At 37.0% G+C, this 19,101-nt stretch overlaps 1 protein-coding gene across 1 annotated transcript in view; it reads right to left on the reverse strand.

Annotated features, from left to right (window-relative positions):
- Nucleotides 1–19,101, reverse strand: part of jph3 (junctophilin 3) — a 52,533-nt gene that overhangs the window by 29,315 nt on the left and 4,117 nt on the right. Inside the window, exon 2 of the mRNA XM_015387210.1 lies at nucleotides 2,264–2,750. Coding sequence (XP_015242696.1) covers nucleotides 2,264–2,750 — 487 coding nt within the window. The remainder of the gene's footprint in view (nucleotides 1–2,263; nucleotides 2,751–19,101) is intronic.

Genomic DNA, 19,101 nt, shown 5'->3' on the forward strand with positions numbered 1-19,101 from the left:
ATTGCATTCGAGTCAATGAGTCAATACAATCAACTGGTTTTCCTCAGATAGAAAACTTTGAATCGATTTGACTGTATTATCTGGTGAACTGTAAAGTGCCTTGAGATGACATGTATTGTGAATTGGCGCCATACAAATAAAATGAATTGAAATTGAGAAGTGGTCTAGCCGCTACTCCGATACGCCAGTTCCTAATGAACACATTTGAGTAATCCCACTGTCTGTCTTGCCTTAAATACTGGGTCCTCTGTTCTGAGCCGTGACACATTTAAGTGGAAGATTATAAAGAAAAAACTTTTATTGATTCTAAAAGCAAGAACTGAAGGGAAAGACCGGAACTTTCTCTAATCTACGGAGATTCTGAACTATGCATACAGATGCGAACATAATAATAATTGAACTATATTGATCTCACAATGGAGAAACTTTCTTCTGCATTTAACCCATCCCTTTTTGGAGCAGTGGGCTGAAATTGTGTGGCGCCCGGGGAGCAGTGTGGAGTTAAGGGTCTTGCTCAGAGAGCCAGAGCGGCAGCCTGTGGGTGCAGGGCTCGAACTCAGAACCTCAGGATTCAAAGCTCTATGCCCTAACCACTAGACCGCAACTCCCCACTTTTTTTTGTTTTTTTTTTAAATTGAACAAATTTTATAATTGCACATGTGCCCAGAACCGACACACCACTGCTCTTGAATGGAGTGGAGGAGCAGATTCCATTTGGTTTGTTCCCAGAAATAGACCAGTATAGTCCTTGTATTTTCAAGAGGTTTAATTTCAGGGCCTAACGTTAGCCTGCTTTAACCTTTCTAACCAGCTCAGGATGAGTGTTTTGGATCATTTGTCTAGATTTCAACCAGTAAGTTTTTGATTTGAAGTGAAGCTAAAGAATTTGGATGTATTCCTCCTTTATTATCTCCTCCACTTTGTGCAGTTCACCAGCCCCACACCCTAATGCTACCACCACCGTGTTCAAGAGTTGGCACAGTGCTCTTAATGTAGAAGGCCTCACTTTGACTCCTCTGGACATATTGTTGGCCGTTGCGATTGTATTACCAATATAGTGTTCCAACATTTAGTAGAGCTTGATGTTTCAAATTCCTTCTAGAGGCTTCGGCTTTTACTTTGCACAATATCAGACTCTTTTTATATAAAACTGTCTTCACTGTGAGCAGTGACTTTAGTGTTGCAGTTTCCTATCCTCAGCATGCTTTGGTCATCCCTGAACATCCCAATTATTTCCTTTCAACTTAAAGAAGTGTTTTTTAGTCTTCATATGGAATCTTGCAAAGCCTCAATACATCTGATTAACTTGTGTTCACATAAAGAAGTTTGAATTGAGGATTTTAGAATCTGTTGTCATTCAGAAATTACTCTAAAGGCCTCTACTGGCTTATGTATGAATAGAGTGAATGTTGTTCCATTATTGGTGCATGCAAAGCATTGTTGCATGCCTTTTGTACTTAGAAATTAGGGGGAAAAAACCAAAACACATTTGTAAAAAAGAAAATGCAATCCAGAAATTGAGCTCTAAAAAGGGGGTTTTAAGGGTAACATTTGTCTGAGTTTTTCTTCTTATATTTATTTTTCAATTTCCATATTTTGAAATTTTACAATTTGCATTTTTACAAAATGCAATTCTTCTTAGATTTAGTTTTATTGCATCCTCTTCAAATTGCATTTCTAAAATAACATTCTCTTCACTTCAAAACCAATACAAAAGCTCGCTTTCGACGCACACAGTGACCAATACAATGGTGTTGCTAAAATTCATGCAGAGCAATAAAAAAGCGTCACTCCAGAGGAATACCCGCTCCCAGAAGTGAAGAAATGGTCGTATGTGAAACACAGTTTGAAAGGAATGCAACGTAAATCTCAATCTGAAGAACAGGAGTTAAAAGGAATATTTGGAAAAAATCTTAAATTTGTAAAAAAAAAAAAAAAAAAGAATATTGTAATTTGAAAAAGAGCATATGCAAAAATAAATTTGAAGAAAAAAAAACAACAAAAAAGGAAAAATCTGAGAAAACAGCAAATTGCTCTCAACAACTAGATTTGGATTTAAATGTTTTATTTATTTATTTTTTAATGATTATTATTATTTCTTGTTCTTTGTTTGCAACAATAATGGACCAAAATTCATTCCATAAATGATTGTGACCATCATGTCTGAGGTGTGGATGTAAAACTTAACCATTAATTCAAAGCTAAATATAATTCTAGTTATTTGGGGTGGACTTTTTATTAATGACTTATACAGCATGGTTACCTGATGGTGGAGTTGATGTCAGAAGCAGCTGAGGAAACTGTGCTCATCCCTGCCTCGCTCCTAAACGAACTCTGTTTGGATCTCTGTGACGCCAGAGAACTTCTGGACTCAGACTTCCTCAGCTTGAGCCCAGACAGGATGGACCTCCGAAACAGGCCTCCTTTCCTCTTCCCCTTCAGCAGCTCAGCCTCGCTGTGCGCCGTCAGCACGAAGCCTCCGCGGGACACTGCGGGGCTGCTGCCGCTGCTGCCCGTGCTGCACATGGAGACGCTGGTGGTCAGAGTTCCCGGAACCGGGGGCTGACCTGGAACCAGCGCGCCGCTTCTGTCCAACAAAGCGGTCCCATTGCTGTGCTCTGAACCGGAGCGGAGAGAGTTTATGGAGGTGCGTAAAGGTGAGCGGATGACGGCCGCCATCCCGTATGGGACACTCTGCCGGACTCCGTAGCCATGACGCATCCCGCCGACCCACTGGCCCTGGAAAGTTCCTGGGGGGGAAACAGACACGGATCAGATCTGAGATACGACCTGAATATAAAACACTGTAATCTAACCTTATGAAAAAGCTGCAATAAAAGGAAAGCTAGCCAATTTTACCAAAAAAGGATTGCTTTGTTACAGGTCTGTTTTAAATATATCACTCAGCATGGACAGTTCTAGACAGGGGCCAACAAGGGTCAGAGCCCCTGTTGAACCGGTCTTGTCCCCTGTTAATACAGAATTCTAATAACGGAATGCATGTGAACAGACAAAGTGACTAATAGCTTACTAAACTAAGTCATATTGAAATAGGATGACAGTTTTTCATCTGCTCAAAGTTATTTTGAACCAAAGAATTAATACAAATACTGAATTTATCAGCTTGACTTCTAATTCTGATTTGATTAAAAGTTAAAATAAGTAAAAAAAAATATGTATCCTGATGAAGATTCTCAGTCATCCAGGTCATAGTCATTCCAAAAAAAGCAAAAAAAAAAAAAAAAAACAATCCGCTGGACTTAGTTTTCAATTTTGAAGATGTTTCTCTTCCCACCCAGGAAGCTTTTTTCACATTTTCAATTTAAAAATCTTCCAGGATGGAAAATGAAGCAGCTTCAAACTCGAAAACAAACTTTTTTGGAATTAAAAATATGTAACATTCCTGCTTTATAAATGTACAATGACATAATGTCACAAGAACAGGGTTATTTTATCTTTCAGTGGATATTTATTTGTCTTAGGTGAATACAATTTTAAAAAATTATCCAAAAACTACAAATTTAAAGGCAAAGCAACATTAAATTATACTAAATGAGGAGGAAATTTCCCTTTATTTAAAACCGAACCATAAGTAGTTTTTTTTTGCTGCTACTCTTAATACATTTTAAATGATAAACTTTTGCTGTTTTTGTTGTTTCATGCTTTCGTGTCCACCTAATGAAAACACCTTGGACTCCTTGTAAATTTAACCTAGTACCACCAGTATTGGCCAGCTGATATTTATGGGTGATTTTAGTGTTTGTTTCTTGTATCAGCCAATAAGTGCATGTGTTTGCTGATTAATCAGTGCATTCAGCAGCTATGCTTCAAGTTCACATAAAGCGCATAAATTGCCACTCTCTCCCTTTGCTATCCATTGTTAATGTGTTTTTTTTATATATATATATAAATTTGTTAATAAATGTCTATTTTTACTTCAATTGAGACTTGTGTAACATTTCTTACCAATGTGCTATTTTAATGATGTAAATGGAAGAACAGAAAGATATATAATACTAAAGATCAGCCCAAAAAAGATTTGACAGCTGCTATCTTCTTATCTTATCTTATCTTATCTTATCTTATCTTATCTTATCTTATCTTATCTTATCTTATCTTATCTTATCTTATCGTATCTTATCTTATCTTATCTTATCATATCTTACACTGATGTCAAATAAACAACATTGGCCTTTTAAAAAAGATAAGTGTTTGGTTGCAGGACGTTGATCATTTGTCATACTTTTCTGCAGAAAATCTTGAACATCTTTTTTATTTCTTTTTTATTTTTGTTCATTAAGCATCTTTTAAGGTCATTTGGGCCAGTTTGTGTTCATTAGCGAGTTCAATGTCTGCTGTTGGGGTTTACAGATTCAGGCTGTTTGTTGTCAACATCCAGTCACACATTCAGGAAAGGTGCCAGCAGGAGTTGGCACCATTCAGTGACAAATCCTGGGTTATCAACCATGGTGTTACTGCACTGGACTTGGCATCAAGCTATAGCCTGACCTGACCCAATGAAGAATCTATGGGCTACTGTTAAACAAAGACGAGAGATACCCGAAGCAACACGAAGATGAGCTGAAGGCAGCTGGGCTTCATGAAAACCTCTGTAGACTCACAGGCCGATCACCTTCATGCTTCGCTGCAGTGATTCATGCAAAAAGAGCCCCAAGTATTGAAAGCTTAGATATTACTTTCTTTAAAGAATCACTTTTAAACCGATTATTAATAAAGTTAATTTTTTGGAAACACTGGATTTAGGCTTTTCATTATATGTAAGTGGCCTGAAATTTTGCTCTCTCTATGTAATATATAATTCTATGACTTTTGGAGCTGCACTTGAATTTACTCCAAACTTAATAGGACAATAAGCCATTTCTTTCTCACTGACAAAATTATCAAAACCATTTTATTTAAAGTCTTTAAATTAAAACGTTTATCCACTAAGAGTACCGTGCCTTTAAACTATTTGGAAAAATAAATATGAAGATGTCTTGGCTTGATTGGCTTCTGAGAGGTTAATTTACAACATTTGTGTGAAACAGAATTCCATTGGTTTAAGGCACCTAAAAACTCATCGCTTCATTTAGTGACATCATGGGAAAATCAGAAGAAAAGATCTAAGATATCAATAAGTGAGTGGCGGAAGTTAATAGATCAGTTGGACATGTTTTATAGATGCCTGCGAGTTCATTTTGTGACTTCATTCTTAAAATATTTCTTTTATAACAAAAATGCAAAATAATAAATGGGTTTTTTTAACCAAAATAAATTCTGTCAATGGTTTATTTTATATTACAATAAGTCAAGGCTCTATAACTTTAGGCTTACTACGGTATCATTTAAAGGCATCATGATACATGCACTCTATCATGTTTTTTTTTAAAGAAACATAATATCTGTTAAATATAAAACATAAACAGAGAGTCCTACAGTATAAAAGGGAAGGCAGTTTTTTTTACTCAGTTTTACAGGTTTATGTGTAAAGTTCAGACTTTATTACAGAAGACTGTGTTCCTGTTGTCATACCCCCTTCATTCACACCATCACGCAGCATTCCTTGCTGCATAACAATCCCTGCATCTCTATATTGCTGGAAAGTAGGCCATCTGAGTGAGTGTGTATATGTGTTTGTGGTTGTACTCTCTCTCACACACACTCTGCAGCGGAAGTGTGTGTTCCAATCGGAGAGCAAGTGATCCATCCCTCCTGCCAGACCTCTCTGATGTAACAGCACTCTGATTCATTCTGTAGCAAACGCGCTCACTCCAGCACGACTACATGACCATATAAGGACAGCAACCACGTTCTCCGTCTCCATCGCAAAACACGCACAAATGGTTCCCTTGTGGGCTCGAGTACCAGAGAAAATGGGAATGGGTGAATGGAGCGAACCTTCGAAGCCAATCTCACTTTGAGTTACGCTGTCATGCAGCAGGCATGAGACTTTTAAACGCATGAAGTGGTGTTAACTTTAAAGCTGGCCCAATCATTGGGAGGCTGCGCTTCCTCTCATCCCCAAACATGAACACACACACAGAGACAAACCCACACAAACACAGAACCTGTGTCAGAGACAGATGGGCAACACATCTGGTCAGGCCTTTGTAATCATGTCAGCAAACAGCTGTATGACCATATGAGAGACAGATCAGACACTGCACTCAAACACACACACAGACATACATGTGCAACAGCTTAATGAGATTTTATGAAATGGCTGCTTTAATGCTGAAGCTGAGCAAAGAGGCAAAGGGAACAACTAGGATAAAAGAAGAGTAGGGCAGGACAGTTGTAACTTGGGCATGTTGGTTTGTGTGTGTGGTTGGGGGGGGGGTCTATGTTGGGCCCTAGGATTGAAAAGCAAAGAAAAGATGCAGCAACACAAAACCTAAGACACAAAAAAAATAAACAATTCCATCATATGTTTCCTTTAAATTAATATCTGCCTATGTACTATATGTGTTCATAGAATTAGCACCAAAAGTGAAAGTTCATTGCCCTGACTGCTTTTTGCCCTTTTTATAAACTGAATTAGGCATATTCACATCCTAACAGGCAGATGCAGCATCCTGAATCAAACAGTTTGAAGTTTGTGTAAAGCATTATAAATTTAATTAAGTTCTCTTAAACAGTAATGTATTTTTTAAACGTACTTAGGTTGAAACATTGTCCCCTTTATTGGAATATCGTGGAGAAAGAGAAAATAATATAAAGCTATAACATAAAAAGGCAAGTTGCAGATTCACTTTTTCACATTAAATACACGGTTGTATTTGGTGCTAAATCCAGAAGTGTGATTTTGGAGAACAGGGGGAAAATAGCCCTAATGATAAATATTGGGTTCCTCCTGGTGTTTGCACAAGCATGGGTGTAAAGTAAGGCAAATATTCTAGTGTTTGCATGCAAGTAGCAGACATGCAAACATTATGATGGCAAGAAAGAATGCTTTCAGCAAAGGAGGTTAAAAAAAAACTGGCCTGAGTTTAGCATATGTCACAACAACTCGAAATGAGGGGACTACAGCGGTTTTATCAAAAGTTGATTATTATCCAAGCTGCACACGTCGTGCTCAGTTTATCACTTGCTACAGAGTTAGGAGGTTCAATCTGAGCGCCTTCAATCTGGAGCTTCAATTAGACCTGATTTAGACCTGGGTGAATATTAAAGCTGTATACTTTCTTAGCTTAGGCCTAAATACACTTTATTCATGGTGGTGCTGCATGACAATTGAAAGTAAAAGTGTAAAAGTAAAAGATAAATATTGTATATTGCCACTTAGCCAAAAAAATGTCTTATTATTTTTGCTCCATCCACCCAGCACTAGTCATTTTTTTTATCCACCATGATATCCACACACAAGCAGACATGCTGTCCCAAAGCTCTGAACTCTTAGAATATGCCTGCATGTTTTGCTGTTTGCTGCTGCACCTTTAATCTGATTAAATTTATCCCTGGTTTCAGCTGGTGCCTCTAAAATGCATCAAAGTGAAAAGGACTATTTCTGGGATCAGTGGGTTGTTTTCTATCAGACCAATATTTCTAAAGAATCTGCATTTAAAGGGACCGTCTGCAGGTGTCCTCTTTCCACTTCATGAATAAAAGCCCAGGACGGGAAATGCTCTTTTTCAAAGAAAAAATATTAACTTTGGAAAATGATTAGCAGCGGTGCTAAGGGGAGCAATTCTGCTCTGGTTGTCAGCTTTACGATGAATAATGTAGTTACTCTTTTTGTGACAATTAATAACTTATTAGAACTTTAAATCTGCTGATCTTTTAATCCATAAGAGGATTCTCCATTTACAAAAGAAAATCACAATTAACATTGTATTTTCAAATACACAACTTAAGAACTGTCAGTGTTGTAAAAACAGAAAATGTTGTCAAGGAAATCAAATCTGCTACTATATGTAACAATGGCCATCCTCTGAAAGAATAAGACTTTTAAAGTTTTATGGTTTATGTTCAAACCAGTTTTATCTCTATTTGCTCAGTAAATCAATGTAAAACATTCAAATAGAGAAAGCATAGCACATAACAATAAAATCATAAGAACAATCTGCAAAGTCACAGTATCTTCATGCTACGGAGTTTTCCAACATATTCAGTCATTGTTAAAACCATAATCTGGACACCTGAACAAATAACCGGTACTCACATGTAGGTCTCCATTTTTCTTCCATTTTTCAAGGAAGAAAAATGTTGTCATTGCTCTTAAATAAAACTGACCACATCGGACTAGTAAAATACAAAAATGTGTGCTTTTGAGTTTAAAAAAAGTTAGGACACTCTGCTCTAGCTGGTATTTTCTTTTTCTCTCTTTAGCTTCTAAGTTTCACCTTCAGTGAAATGCTTCTTTAGCCACACACCAGTCTTTAACAAACAATGTTCGTGTCTTCATCTAAGCTCTCTTTGGTCAAAATCAGCCTGACCCAAATTTACTAAGGTGGGGCCAGTTTTTTTGTTTTTTTTCCTTTTGTTTCATAGGCAAACACAGTGAAATAATGATAAAATCAACTAAACAAACACAAAAAAAAAGAAAGGGAAATGGTTCATTGTTTAACACATCCATTGTCACATGCAGGTCTGATGCTGCTAGCTGTATATAAACTATGATCCAATCAACAAAATAGCAATAAAATCTAAAAAAGATGGAAGGCAAGTTTATTTATATAGTATAATTCACTACAAATGCAGTTCAAAGTGCTTTATATGCTATATATTTTTGTTACATAAAAAGATAGATAAAGGAATAAAATTGAGTAAAAATAATAAAAAAAAAATGATAAAAGCAGGTAGTGAAGCAAATAAAACAGTTGGACCACAAACTTAAACTCACAAAACCTCAATTAGCAGTTTGACTTACTCTAAACAAATGGGGTTTTAACTTTCACTTAAAAGAACTCAGACTTTAGGCACTTTTAAAGTCTTCTGGGAGTTTGTTGCCGATAAATGGAGCATTGGAGCTAAATGCTGCTTCTCCATGTTCAGTTCTAGTTCTGGGTGTACAGAGTAGGCAGAAACTAGGAGACCTGAGTGGTCTGGGGAGGTTGATATTCTGACAAAAAATCTGAAGCTGTCTGATAAAATTGGTCCAGTTATGGTTTTTGTGCCTGTGCATATCATCATAATAAATTTGCTTAGCATTATCTCTTTAGAGCCGGGTCATAACAAGGGCCAGGGCTAGTTCTACAGAGGTAATGGCCCCTGTCTAGAATCAACCATGGTTTCCCTCTTGCACACCTACCACAAAAGTCAAACTTATGCGGGGTCCTTTTTAATTCTACAGATCTAGTTTCTTTTGGCAACTCGATAGATTTCAGTACCAACAAAATACCTTTGTAGAAGCAGATGTGAACAGAAAACGGTGAAAACACAGCAGTGTGGCTCACCTCAGTAATTCATTGTTTTTAACGTGTTGTAAAAGTTTTTAAGAATGGCATGTTGTACTTTTTCTCAACCAGTGGAGAAATTATTTCTCATCAAATTGCATTTTTAAAGTAATTCCGTGGTCAGGAGGGATGGCAAAATTTCGACCACTGCAAAAACATTAAAATCTTAGTAGGTCAATTTTTCTTAACATAAGTTGCCAATAGAATAAGACAATTTAAATAAAAAAAAAATAAAAAAATCAAGAACAGTTTCTTATTTCAACTGCATAATATTTGATTATCTTATTTTAAGGATAAAAATACTTATTTGGTTGGCAGATCATCTTATTTACATACTCAAATTAAGGGCAAACATACTTTTTAATACATTTTTAGTCACTTTTTAGATAATTTTGCAGTGAGATTATCATGTTGGATTAAGACATGGAGCTACGTGTCATGCATGCACTGATGAGGAGCTGATGAGGATTACTACTGACATCCATAAACACAGTGGATCAGTTTCCTTTACCCTGTTCACTTAACCAGGTGATTAGTTCCTGTCTTTGTGGCGAAGCTGCAAATGGTTGGAACAAATCTCTGTACTGGCTTTTACTTTCCAGACCTGGATTATCCACATCCCCTTCACACCAAACAATGTTTTTTGTTACAACCAAATTTGGATCACTGTTTCTATTCAAAGAAATAAAGACATTGTGTTTTCTTTCTTAAGGATTAAAAAATAATTCAATAAAAATAAAGGCTAAGCTTTAAGAGGCTGTTTCTATGTAGATATACAACCAGAGGGCAGATTGGACAGAAATGGTCTAATCTTTAAATATTATAGTTAAGTAGCTCTAAGTTGCGTGGGTAATAGAAAGACTGTTCCAGCAACATGGGCTTGTTGATTGTTTGTCTAATCGACAAAGGTCTCTAAATCTGGAATTGGATGATTTCTTAAACTTGTAATATCTCCAAAAATTACATTTGAATGGTTCAACTATTAGTTTAAGAGTTCTTTCATATGCCCTTTCGGTTTTCAATCAGAAGCTTTTTTGTATTCTTATTCTTATGATGTTGGTGGCGTGAACTTCCTCATACCGCTACTTTCCAGAAAGGGCATGAAGAACCAGAGCAACGAGTGACTCATCATTTTTACAGGCTCATACATGATTAAAAAGGCTATGTTAGAGAAGTTAGATGTTCAGATTTCCATTAGCTGCAATAATATCTTTAGAAATAGTTCACAAGGTAAAATTCAGCAGAAAAGTGTATTTAATTGAGACAAATACAGATGTGGGCAGGTGAAAAAAGTGATTTAACCAAAACAATTCGAACTTCTGAATTATTTATGTGAAGGGCTTTAAAACAAAGCTTAGATACTTAACCATGCAGCTCTCTAACTATAATGGGGGTTTCTGTGCTGCACACGGTGTTACTTAAAGCCAAGTGTACCTTATAAGCTGCCAGTGGAAAGTGCAAATGAGTGAATATATGTGAAGCAGCGTGTGGGCTTTTGTTTTTCATGGTTTCTTGGAAGCGTTTACAAGCCTCAGTCTGAAACGCCTGAGTAAATGAAATATTCAGTGGGGCACCAGGCTGCGTTTCAACAGACTGCTGGCGCTCTCCGTGGTGCTGAAAAATGAGGAAGGAGCTGTTTAGGAGCAGATTATTTCAATCTTTCCAAATTTTTTAAGGGAAAAATATTTGGAGCGATTAAAAAATGTTAAGAACATTTGGAACATGTTACCTAACAACACAGAAATGCTGCATTATATCCCACCTCTAACACACCTCTGAAATTGTCACTGCTCCACTGATACAAAAAGGCTTTTTTAGATGTGACAAGGATTCATCCCCGGGCCCGTACAGTTGTTGGAAGAATCTGCTTCACAGCTCGCACGCCAAAACAATTTTACAAATTTCTGTAAAGGGGGGCCAGCGCAAAGCACTTCTTAATCATATGGGTCAAAAACACTAAAGGCGGTGAGATGAAGGCTGCAGAAGCATCATTGGGTTTGGATCATGCACCAGCCCCCTGGCTTGGTTCATAAATGTGCCTTTAACAAGCACGCTTTCTGTTTCTGAGTTAAAGACCATCTGTCCCTGATGGGCTTTGTTTAACTCGTGAGGAGGCCATACCAAAAAACACAACCTGTCAAAATCTTGAAATACAGCTTTGATTCACTGTTAAATGAGGGTGTCGTTTATTTCAAAGCCTTCCCCCAACACAACTTCAGAAAGTGCAGCCTCTAGCCAAACAGTGTATTGTTCAGTTTAGAGAACATTATGAACAAACAGCATCATAAAGACCATGAAACCCAGCAGACAGGTCAGGGGGAAAATTTTAGACAGTTTTAAAGTAGGTTATAAAGCAAAATTAAAGCTTTAAACATCTTCCAAAGCTCTGTTCATTCCATTAACGGATCATAGAAAAGATCAACCAACTGCAGACCTACATGGATGTCCACTTGGACTTAAACACTAACAAGCAACTAAGAGGAGCTACAGTATGAGAATCCACAGCTCTAGTGAGAGAACCATTGAGTTCCAACAGGTTCCCCGCAGAGTAACATGGCAGAGGCAGCATCACGCTTTGAGGATGCTTTTCTTCAGCAAGGATACTGGGTTTTTTTTATTTTATTTTGATTATTAGAGGCATGAAGCTAAATACGGGACAAACCTTGAAGCAAATCCTTCAGATGTAAAAGTTTCTGTAGATGGCACCTTGGCATTTCAACTCTGGTCCAAATGAGTTTTTTACTTCTGAAAATGGTAGTAAATTCTGTCTTATTATTTTGTTCATTGGCGATTTTAACCTCTTTGAAATTCTTGGAAGTTGTTGAATGAGAGGAGAAATGTTTTCAAGAAACAAGAGAAGAAGTCAGCAACAGTTTCCTAAAGTAAATAGGTAGGTCAAAGTAGCCTCAGAAGACCTGGGACTAGGGTGCAGGTTTACCTTATGGCAGGACAATGACCCAAAACAGGCTGCCTGATTATTCAGATCAAAATCTGGTGTTAGAACGGTATATTCAAAGTCTGGAACTCAGTAACAAATAAGAACAGTTACAAAGTCTGCCTAAGATTAAGCTGTTTGTCAAAGGGTCAGTAAACCTTAGTTTGATTGTTGAGCTGTCACATAAATGCATTAACATCTGTGGTTATACATAACAGTGTGAATACCCCTGCAGTGATTTTAAACTGTTTGTCTTAAAGGTCCAGTTTTAAACAGCATGGAAGAAAAAAAGAAAAACCTCATATACTCCCTAATTTTATATGTCCATTTTGTTCCTGATTCAGCAGAGGCATAAGCCAAGCTCCAAGGATAAAGATCTGGATTTTTTCATGTTTCAGACTGCTCTGCTAATCCTCACTATAGACATCAAACAAATGTTACATAAGCTCAACTCTGCAGACCAGCAGTGATAGTGGACGAGGTGAGGATTAGGATTGGCAAGAAAAACTAGAGCATCACAACACAATCCAAATAACTTTGCTGACACCTCTTTTATTTTTCAAACTCTTACTCATCTTGCAACAAATTCATAAATAAAGATGTTAAAGACGGCAGTTCTACAGCTGTTTGGTTTTTATGAAATTATGTGTCACCTCTGTACCTGAGGGATTACTTTTCTCACTCAGAGAAGTAGTTGAAAACATGTACAACCTCTGTCAGACTAGCATAGAAAAATATGTGTGGTCAGACAAACTGTGGCTGACAACTAAAAGGCGGGAAGGTCAGTCTAAAGCTAAACCTCTGCCTGCGTGTTAGAGTCTTTTATCCGTTTAAGAGCTTTTGCATGGGCCCTTTTTTTTTCTATCTGAGTCTCTCAGATTTCTGTTTGGGGATTAAAAATCTACTCTGAAATTTCACAACAAAAACCCATAGCAGCACAGTCAGGATGCTTTTGATATCTTTTTCTTTTCTCTGTTTAACCCACACTAACCCAAAAGAATCATTATTAAAATATAAGAAGAAAATAATTGCGGTAAGTAAGGAAGGGGATCAGCTTATGAAGCATGGAGGGGGAAAAAATGCCAAAAAAACTAAAATAAGATGGTGAAATGATTTGCATAAATAAGTAGATACAATGATTTATTACAGTATGAAACACACAATATTTATTTTATAAAATATGAAACTCTGAATTTTACTCTGCATTTATCGATCAGTATTAGATGACTGATTAATGCTTTATTGTTTTGTTTTTTTTATTATTTTAACAAAAAGTTGTCATATTATATATTAATTCTATTTTTCTAATTATTTCAATATATTTCTTACTTTAATCTTTTTAGTATTTCAGAATCATCCTACTTAGTTATGCCTCTTGAATATAATTTGCTTTATTTTATATTATTTCCTGAAATAAAAATTCAAATTCTTTAAAAAAAAATATTTTTAATTTATGTTTTATCATGAATTAAAAGGGTGGAGAAACATTTTATTTTTAACGTTAAATAAATCGAATGACAAACTCTAATATTATGTAAGTTTGGATGAAATTATCATATTGATTGTGAAATGTGGCTATTTCTATCATCGTAATTCATTTTTGGGGGTTTCATGCTTAAATCAGTCAAATTCTTAACAGTTTTAGAGCATAAAGTAGTGTCTGTTTTCTGTTTATTATTCCAGAAGTCCAACCTGTTCTTTAAAACTTTGGTCCTAGTAGATGAGACAAAAGTTAAACAGTCAAAAATGCAGTGATGGACGAACATCTGGAGCTCGTGGCTAAAACCAACTACAACTACAACAGACTACATGCAGGAGCAACAGTTGTACATGTATGTATGAAGAATAAGACAATGCCCGAAGGGAAGCAGCTGAACCTCCAAACTGCATGGAAAGCAAAGAGGTCAGCTTCCGGAAATGTGCCAATTTCCTGGAGTTGAGAATCCGATCTGTACCGGGTAAAGTGGTTAAGAGGATAAACTGGAGAAGAATAAAGGAATTAGTCATCATTCAGACTGAGAAGCAGCACAAAGGCACAGATCTTTCTGTGACCAAGGCTGTATCCTCAGAGGATTATTTTAAGCTAGGGACGTGGATCAGAACACAACTGCAACTCGTTGGGTGGGGGTGAAGCTGACAAATTTTCTACATTTGACCCCGTTGAATCCTTTTAAACTCGTCTCGGTTTTCAAACCACCTCATTTCTTTTTGCATTAAGATCAGGATGTTGAGCTTTATGCGGTGGAGGACGGGTGAAAATATTCAGATTTTATCTGTTGTTTTCAGTGTTTGTTTACCAGCTTGTTTGTAATATGCTTGTGTTGCTTATTTGTCAGTTTATATTTGTGCATTTTATTATGAGAAACTTTTATTCCAATTCAAAATATTCAATTGATATTAAAGGGAAATTAAACGTGGATGCATCACTTATCATCATCTCAACCTGAACCGTCCCTTTTTTTTATTCAGTCTTATTTCTCCAAATGAAAATCGAAACATTTTCAGCCCTTTATTAATCTTTATACAACAAACATCCCCTAAACGTTCTCTCTTGTATGAGTCGCTATGTCACAATTAAATCCTCACATGTGTCTAGATCTGTTCAACTATTCCTTAACCTTCTGCTTCACCTTTCTCCTACACAGTCTACTGCTTTGTACAGCTGAACTAAAATCTACTTGCTGCTACTGAAACACAATCTATAATATACATACAGGGTCAAATATGTTCATTCAAAATGTAAAAAAAAATGCTTCCAAAAGGTTTATACTTTATAAACCTTTTGAAACCATTTTTTTGGTTCCAAATGGAACCAATGGGTTTTTCCTAAAAATCATTGGAACCTTTATCATAAACCTTTAACATCAGGTTTATAATAATCAAAATGGCTTTGTAAATGGAATTATACTAGTTGAAGAATCTGCAGGTGGAGAGCAAATCCCTCCAACATGGAAACGCGTAAGATAGTAGTGAGAGAGGGATACACAGAAAAAAACATACACAACCCCAATGAATTTGCGGTCATATAATTTATATTGGTTCGAAGGGTTGAAAAGTGAATTATTTTATTTTCTTATCTAATTGTGTTTATAATTGACCCTTGCAGTACGTTTTTAGAGCGGCCTAGTAAAAGTCAGGGTTCAAATTTGACAGAGTTGTTGTGGGAGATTAAACTTTTAATGATTATAACCTTAAAACTTGGTTAAGTTTAAACAATTCTGCAAGGTCAAAATTCCTTTTTTCCATTTTGAAGTTTAGTTTTTGACAGTTACATTAAGCCCTGCATGGTTTTTATTGGTGCCATTTAGGGAACAACGAGCCATGGTGTATAAAATAATGACCCGCTATGGACCTTTGCAGACTATAGTATAATCTATCCCCTATAGAATAACAAAAATCTAAAACTAATAATTAAAATCATGAAATTGGATACGAAAAGTTTGCCTTTAACATATTTCTCATAAACTTCTGACTGTAATTGGAAAGTCACTAATACGACAAAAGGATCTAGAGGTCACATGACCTTCAGAGAGCTGGTGTTGTTTAGTTGAAGCTTTGTTGGAGTTCTGAGATGCAACAAAGCCAAGCATTTCAAGTATCTACAGATAGCCAGATGTTGTCGCTTGTTTTCTTCCAGCATTTTGTTTTAAAATGAGTTTCTGTTTGCACTATGAGGGCATTTAGCTATTCCAAACAGCTACATCAGCTGTAATCTGAAGCAGAAACCACTGTTGTACACAATGACAGCTGTAATCTCTTTTTGTGACTCCATTTCCCGCTAAAGTGATTACTAAATCTGCGCTGTCTTTTCATTTATCTACCCCCCCGCCTCCCTGTGCCTCTGTGTGTGGTGTTGGTAATCAGTCAGCTTAGCTCTTCGTCTCAGTAAACACCACCAACCCGGAAGTTCCAGCCATCCAATCACAGCTAGATTTAACTGACCAGGCAGCCAATGGAGGGGAGGAACGCTCATTCCCTCCTGACACGGTGACCTGCTGCACGTCGATGAGTGTTGCTATGGAAACCCCGTTGTACAGAGCTGCTGCGTGAAAATGCAACAGAGCGAAGGGAGGAAGCAGAAAGGTGGGAGGATGAGATCAGGAGTGAGAAGGAGAGGAAGAAACTAGCAGTGAGGATGCTGTGGAAACGTTTCATCAGGTGCAGTTTGAGGGCAGATGCAGCAAAGTGCACAACAGGTTCACAAAGTCTGGATTCGGCAGAGCGTCTCTGAGTGCTGTGATTCATGAGAGATATTACTCTGGACATGATTGAACCCTGAAGGTGCAGAGGTGGGCAAGCTGCTTCAAAATGAATCACAAGAGAGAAGCCCTTAAAGAACTAAAGGTAGTTGTCTGGTTAAAAACACCAAAATCAAGGACTTTCTACCCATATCTTCAAGCTTTGAAACCAAAGTAACCATTTATGTGAATTTTTTATTTTCCCCTTAACTTGAGAAAGAAAAAATTTGAAGCCTTTTGTATTTAATCCTTTCTTTTCAGATTATTTCAAATTTACAGCACCTGGCTGCTGCTTTGACTCTTAAACCTTGTAGAAGCAGTTAGGGTGTACTTCATTTTCTTTTCCCCCATGGCTGCATATTGGACCGTTTTCAAACATATATCTCAGAACCAGAACAAATCTGGGTAATTGCCGACAAAGTGAATCCAACTCATGCTTCATCCGTACCCGCCTGATGACAGCAGGAAACTTGTTTCAATCATGGGGCAGAGGAGAAGCTGTGATGGATTTAATTAATCCTTGGAGAAACAGGTAAATTTTGCTTGAGGCTACAGCAAAAAAAATCAGGATTTTAGTAAAGAAAAAGGGAAAATTAGGATTAAGTTTAAAATAACTCTGCCCGGTCTAATTCAAGATTAATCTCACCCAGAACTATTCATCACCGTTCTAAATGAAACCATAAAAACATCCTTCATTTCAGTTCTCTGCGTCCAGATCACAGTTTACCTGCTTTATTTAAACAGTTCAGTTCCCCAAACAGAAATCTTATCTTCCAGATCTATATAAAGGACTTCTGTTATAATAAGGACACTGTGTACTATTGCTGCTAGATAAACACTGATAACTAGGCCAATCTCTGCTGCATATACTGCATGTGAGTTCAGATACTTCAGAGAGCTAAATCTCCAACACATCTTGTTTTATCAGGACCATATTTGTCGACGCAGTTCTTTCAGCAACGATCTCACTCCTCTCCTGATTAGAGAGTATCTCGCATTATAATGATGATAATCATCCTCCCACCCAGCAAGCCATACACCCTTCCATTATCGGTTCATTATTCAACTTCTCCTTTTATCTATGATTCTGTGCCACTGTGGTCCATCTCACTGCTTCTCATCCAGCTGACCTCTGTGGCTTCTGTCCTGAATCAACCCCTGAAACAAGTCTGCTGTGTGGCTTTTATCAGGCTGATCAGGACTAAACTCTGAGTGCTCTTGCTGTTAGATGGCCTTAAAGTTGTAGAGTTATGTAATCAGGTTTTAGCTGCATGCCTGCTACTGTCAGCTCATGCTTCATGTCTAAACTTTCTGCATGCACAGTTTTTATGCATATATGCAACTTAACGTGTTTTTATTTTAAGACTTAGTCTCAGACAAACTTTATTTTTATTGTGTATACACAGTGTATATAAAACAAAGTTTCATTTATACAGCTTTCTAACTGTAAATGAGCAGCACCTTAGCAGTAAAAAGAACATTTCAATTCATAAAGTGCAGCAGTGATCAAATGTACACCGCGTGGGAGAGACATGGTGCAAAAAAGGGCATTGATGTAGAAGGTTCAGAGCAGTGCAAAAATAATAAAATGATAAAACAGATATGGTGCAAAATGCAGTAAATACCATTTGTGGATCTTGTTTACAGAGTAGAATCTTTTCCATTTCATGGCCAATGTTATACTGATATGGATCGCAATCTGCAAATTAAATGCATGCCTGCTACTGTCAGCTCACGGTCACGCTTCATGTCTGCAGACTTTCTGCATGCACAGTTTTAATGCCCATGTGCAACTAAATGTCTTTTTATTTTAAGCACTTCTGGATCTTGTCAACAGAGTAGAATCTTTTCCGTTTCATGGCCAATGTTACTCTTATATGGATCGCAATAAGCAAATTAAATGCCTTTAAAGAACAATGGATTGAGGCATTTCAACCTTCTAAGATAAATTTTATCCCTTTTATAAACCCAGAAAGATGCATCTCATCCTCCACCCAAATCAAAGCTTTTATTTAGTCAGAACCTTACAGAGAAAGTATTCTTATAGTTAGCATTGAAGCTTTTATACGATTAAATATAGGAATCTAAAATAAACATAAACTAGAACAGTAATTTGTGTTTTTATGCAGTTAAATGCATCTAAATAATTTATCAGATGGGCTGTGTGATGCTGTCTCCTTGCATCAGGAAGGTCGTAGCCTCTTATGGGTTTTTAATTCTGGATGTTCTCCCTGTGCATACCTGTGTCCTCACTTAAACTCAAGATGCTTCCTACTGTAACATTCAATTAAAAATATCTGCTCAGTACAGTACTGCTGCCTTGCAGCAAGAAGGTTATGGGTTCGATTCCCAGCCCAGGGTCTTTCTGCATGGAGTTTACATGTACTCTCCGGGTACTCAGGCTTTCTCCCACAGTCTAAAAACATGACTGTTAGGTTAATTGGCTTCTCTAAATTCTCCTTAGGTGTGAGTTTGGGCATGAATGGTTGTTCGTTCTGTTTGTCTCTGTGTTGCCCTGTGATGGACTGGTGAC

The sequence above is a fragment of the Cyprinodon variegatus genome, unplaced genomic scaffold (genome assembly GCF_000732505.1).
Source record: "Cyprinodon variegatus isolate N-32 unplaced genomic scaffold, C_variegatus-1.0 Scaffold388, whole genome shotgun sequence".
NCBI lineage: Eukaryota > Metazoa > Chordata > Actinopteri > Cyprinodontiformes > Cyprinodontidae > Cyprinodon > Cyprinodon variegatus.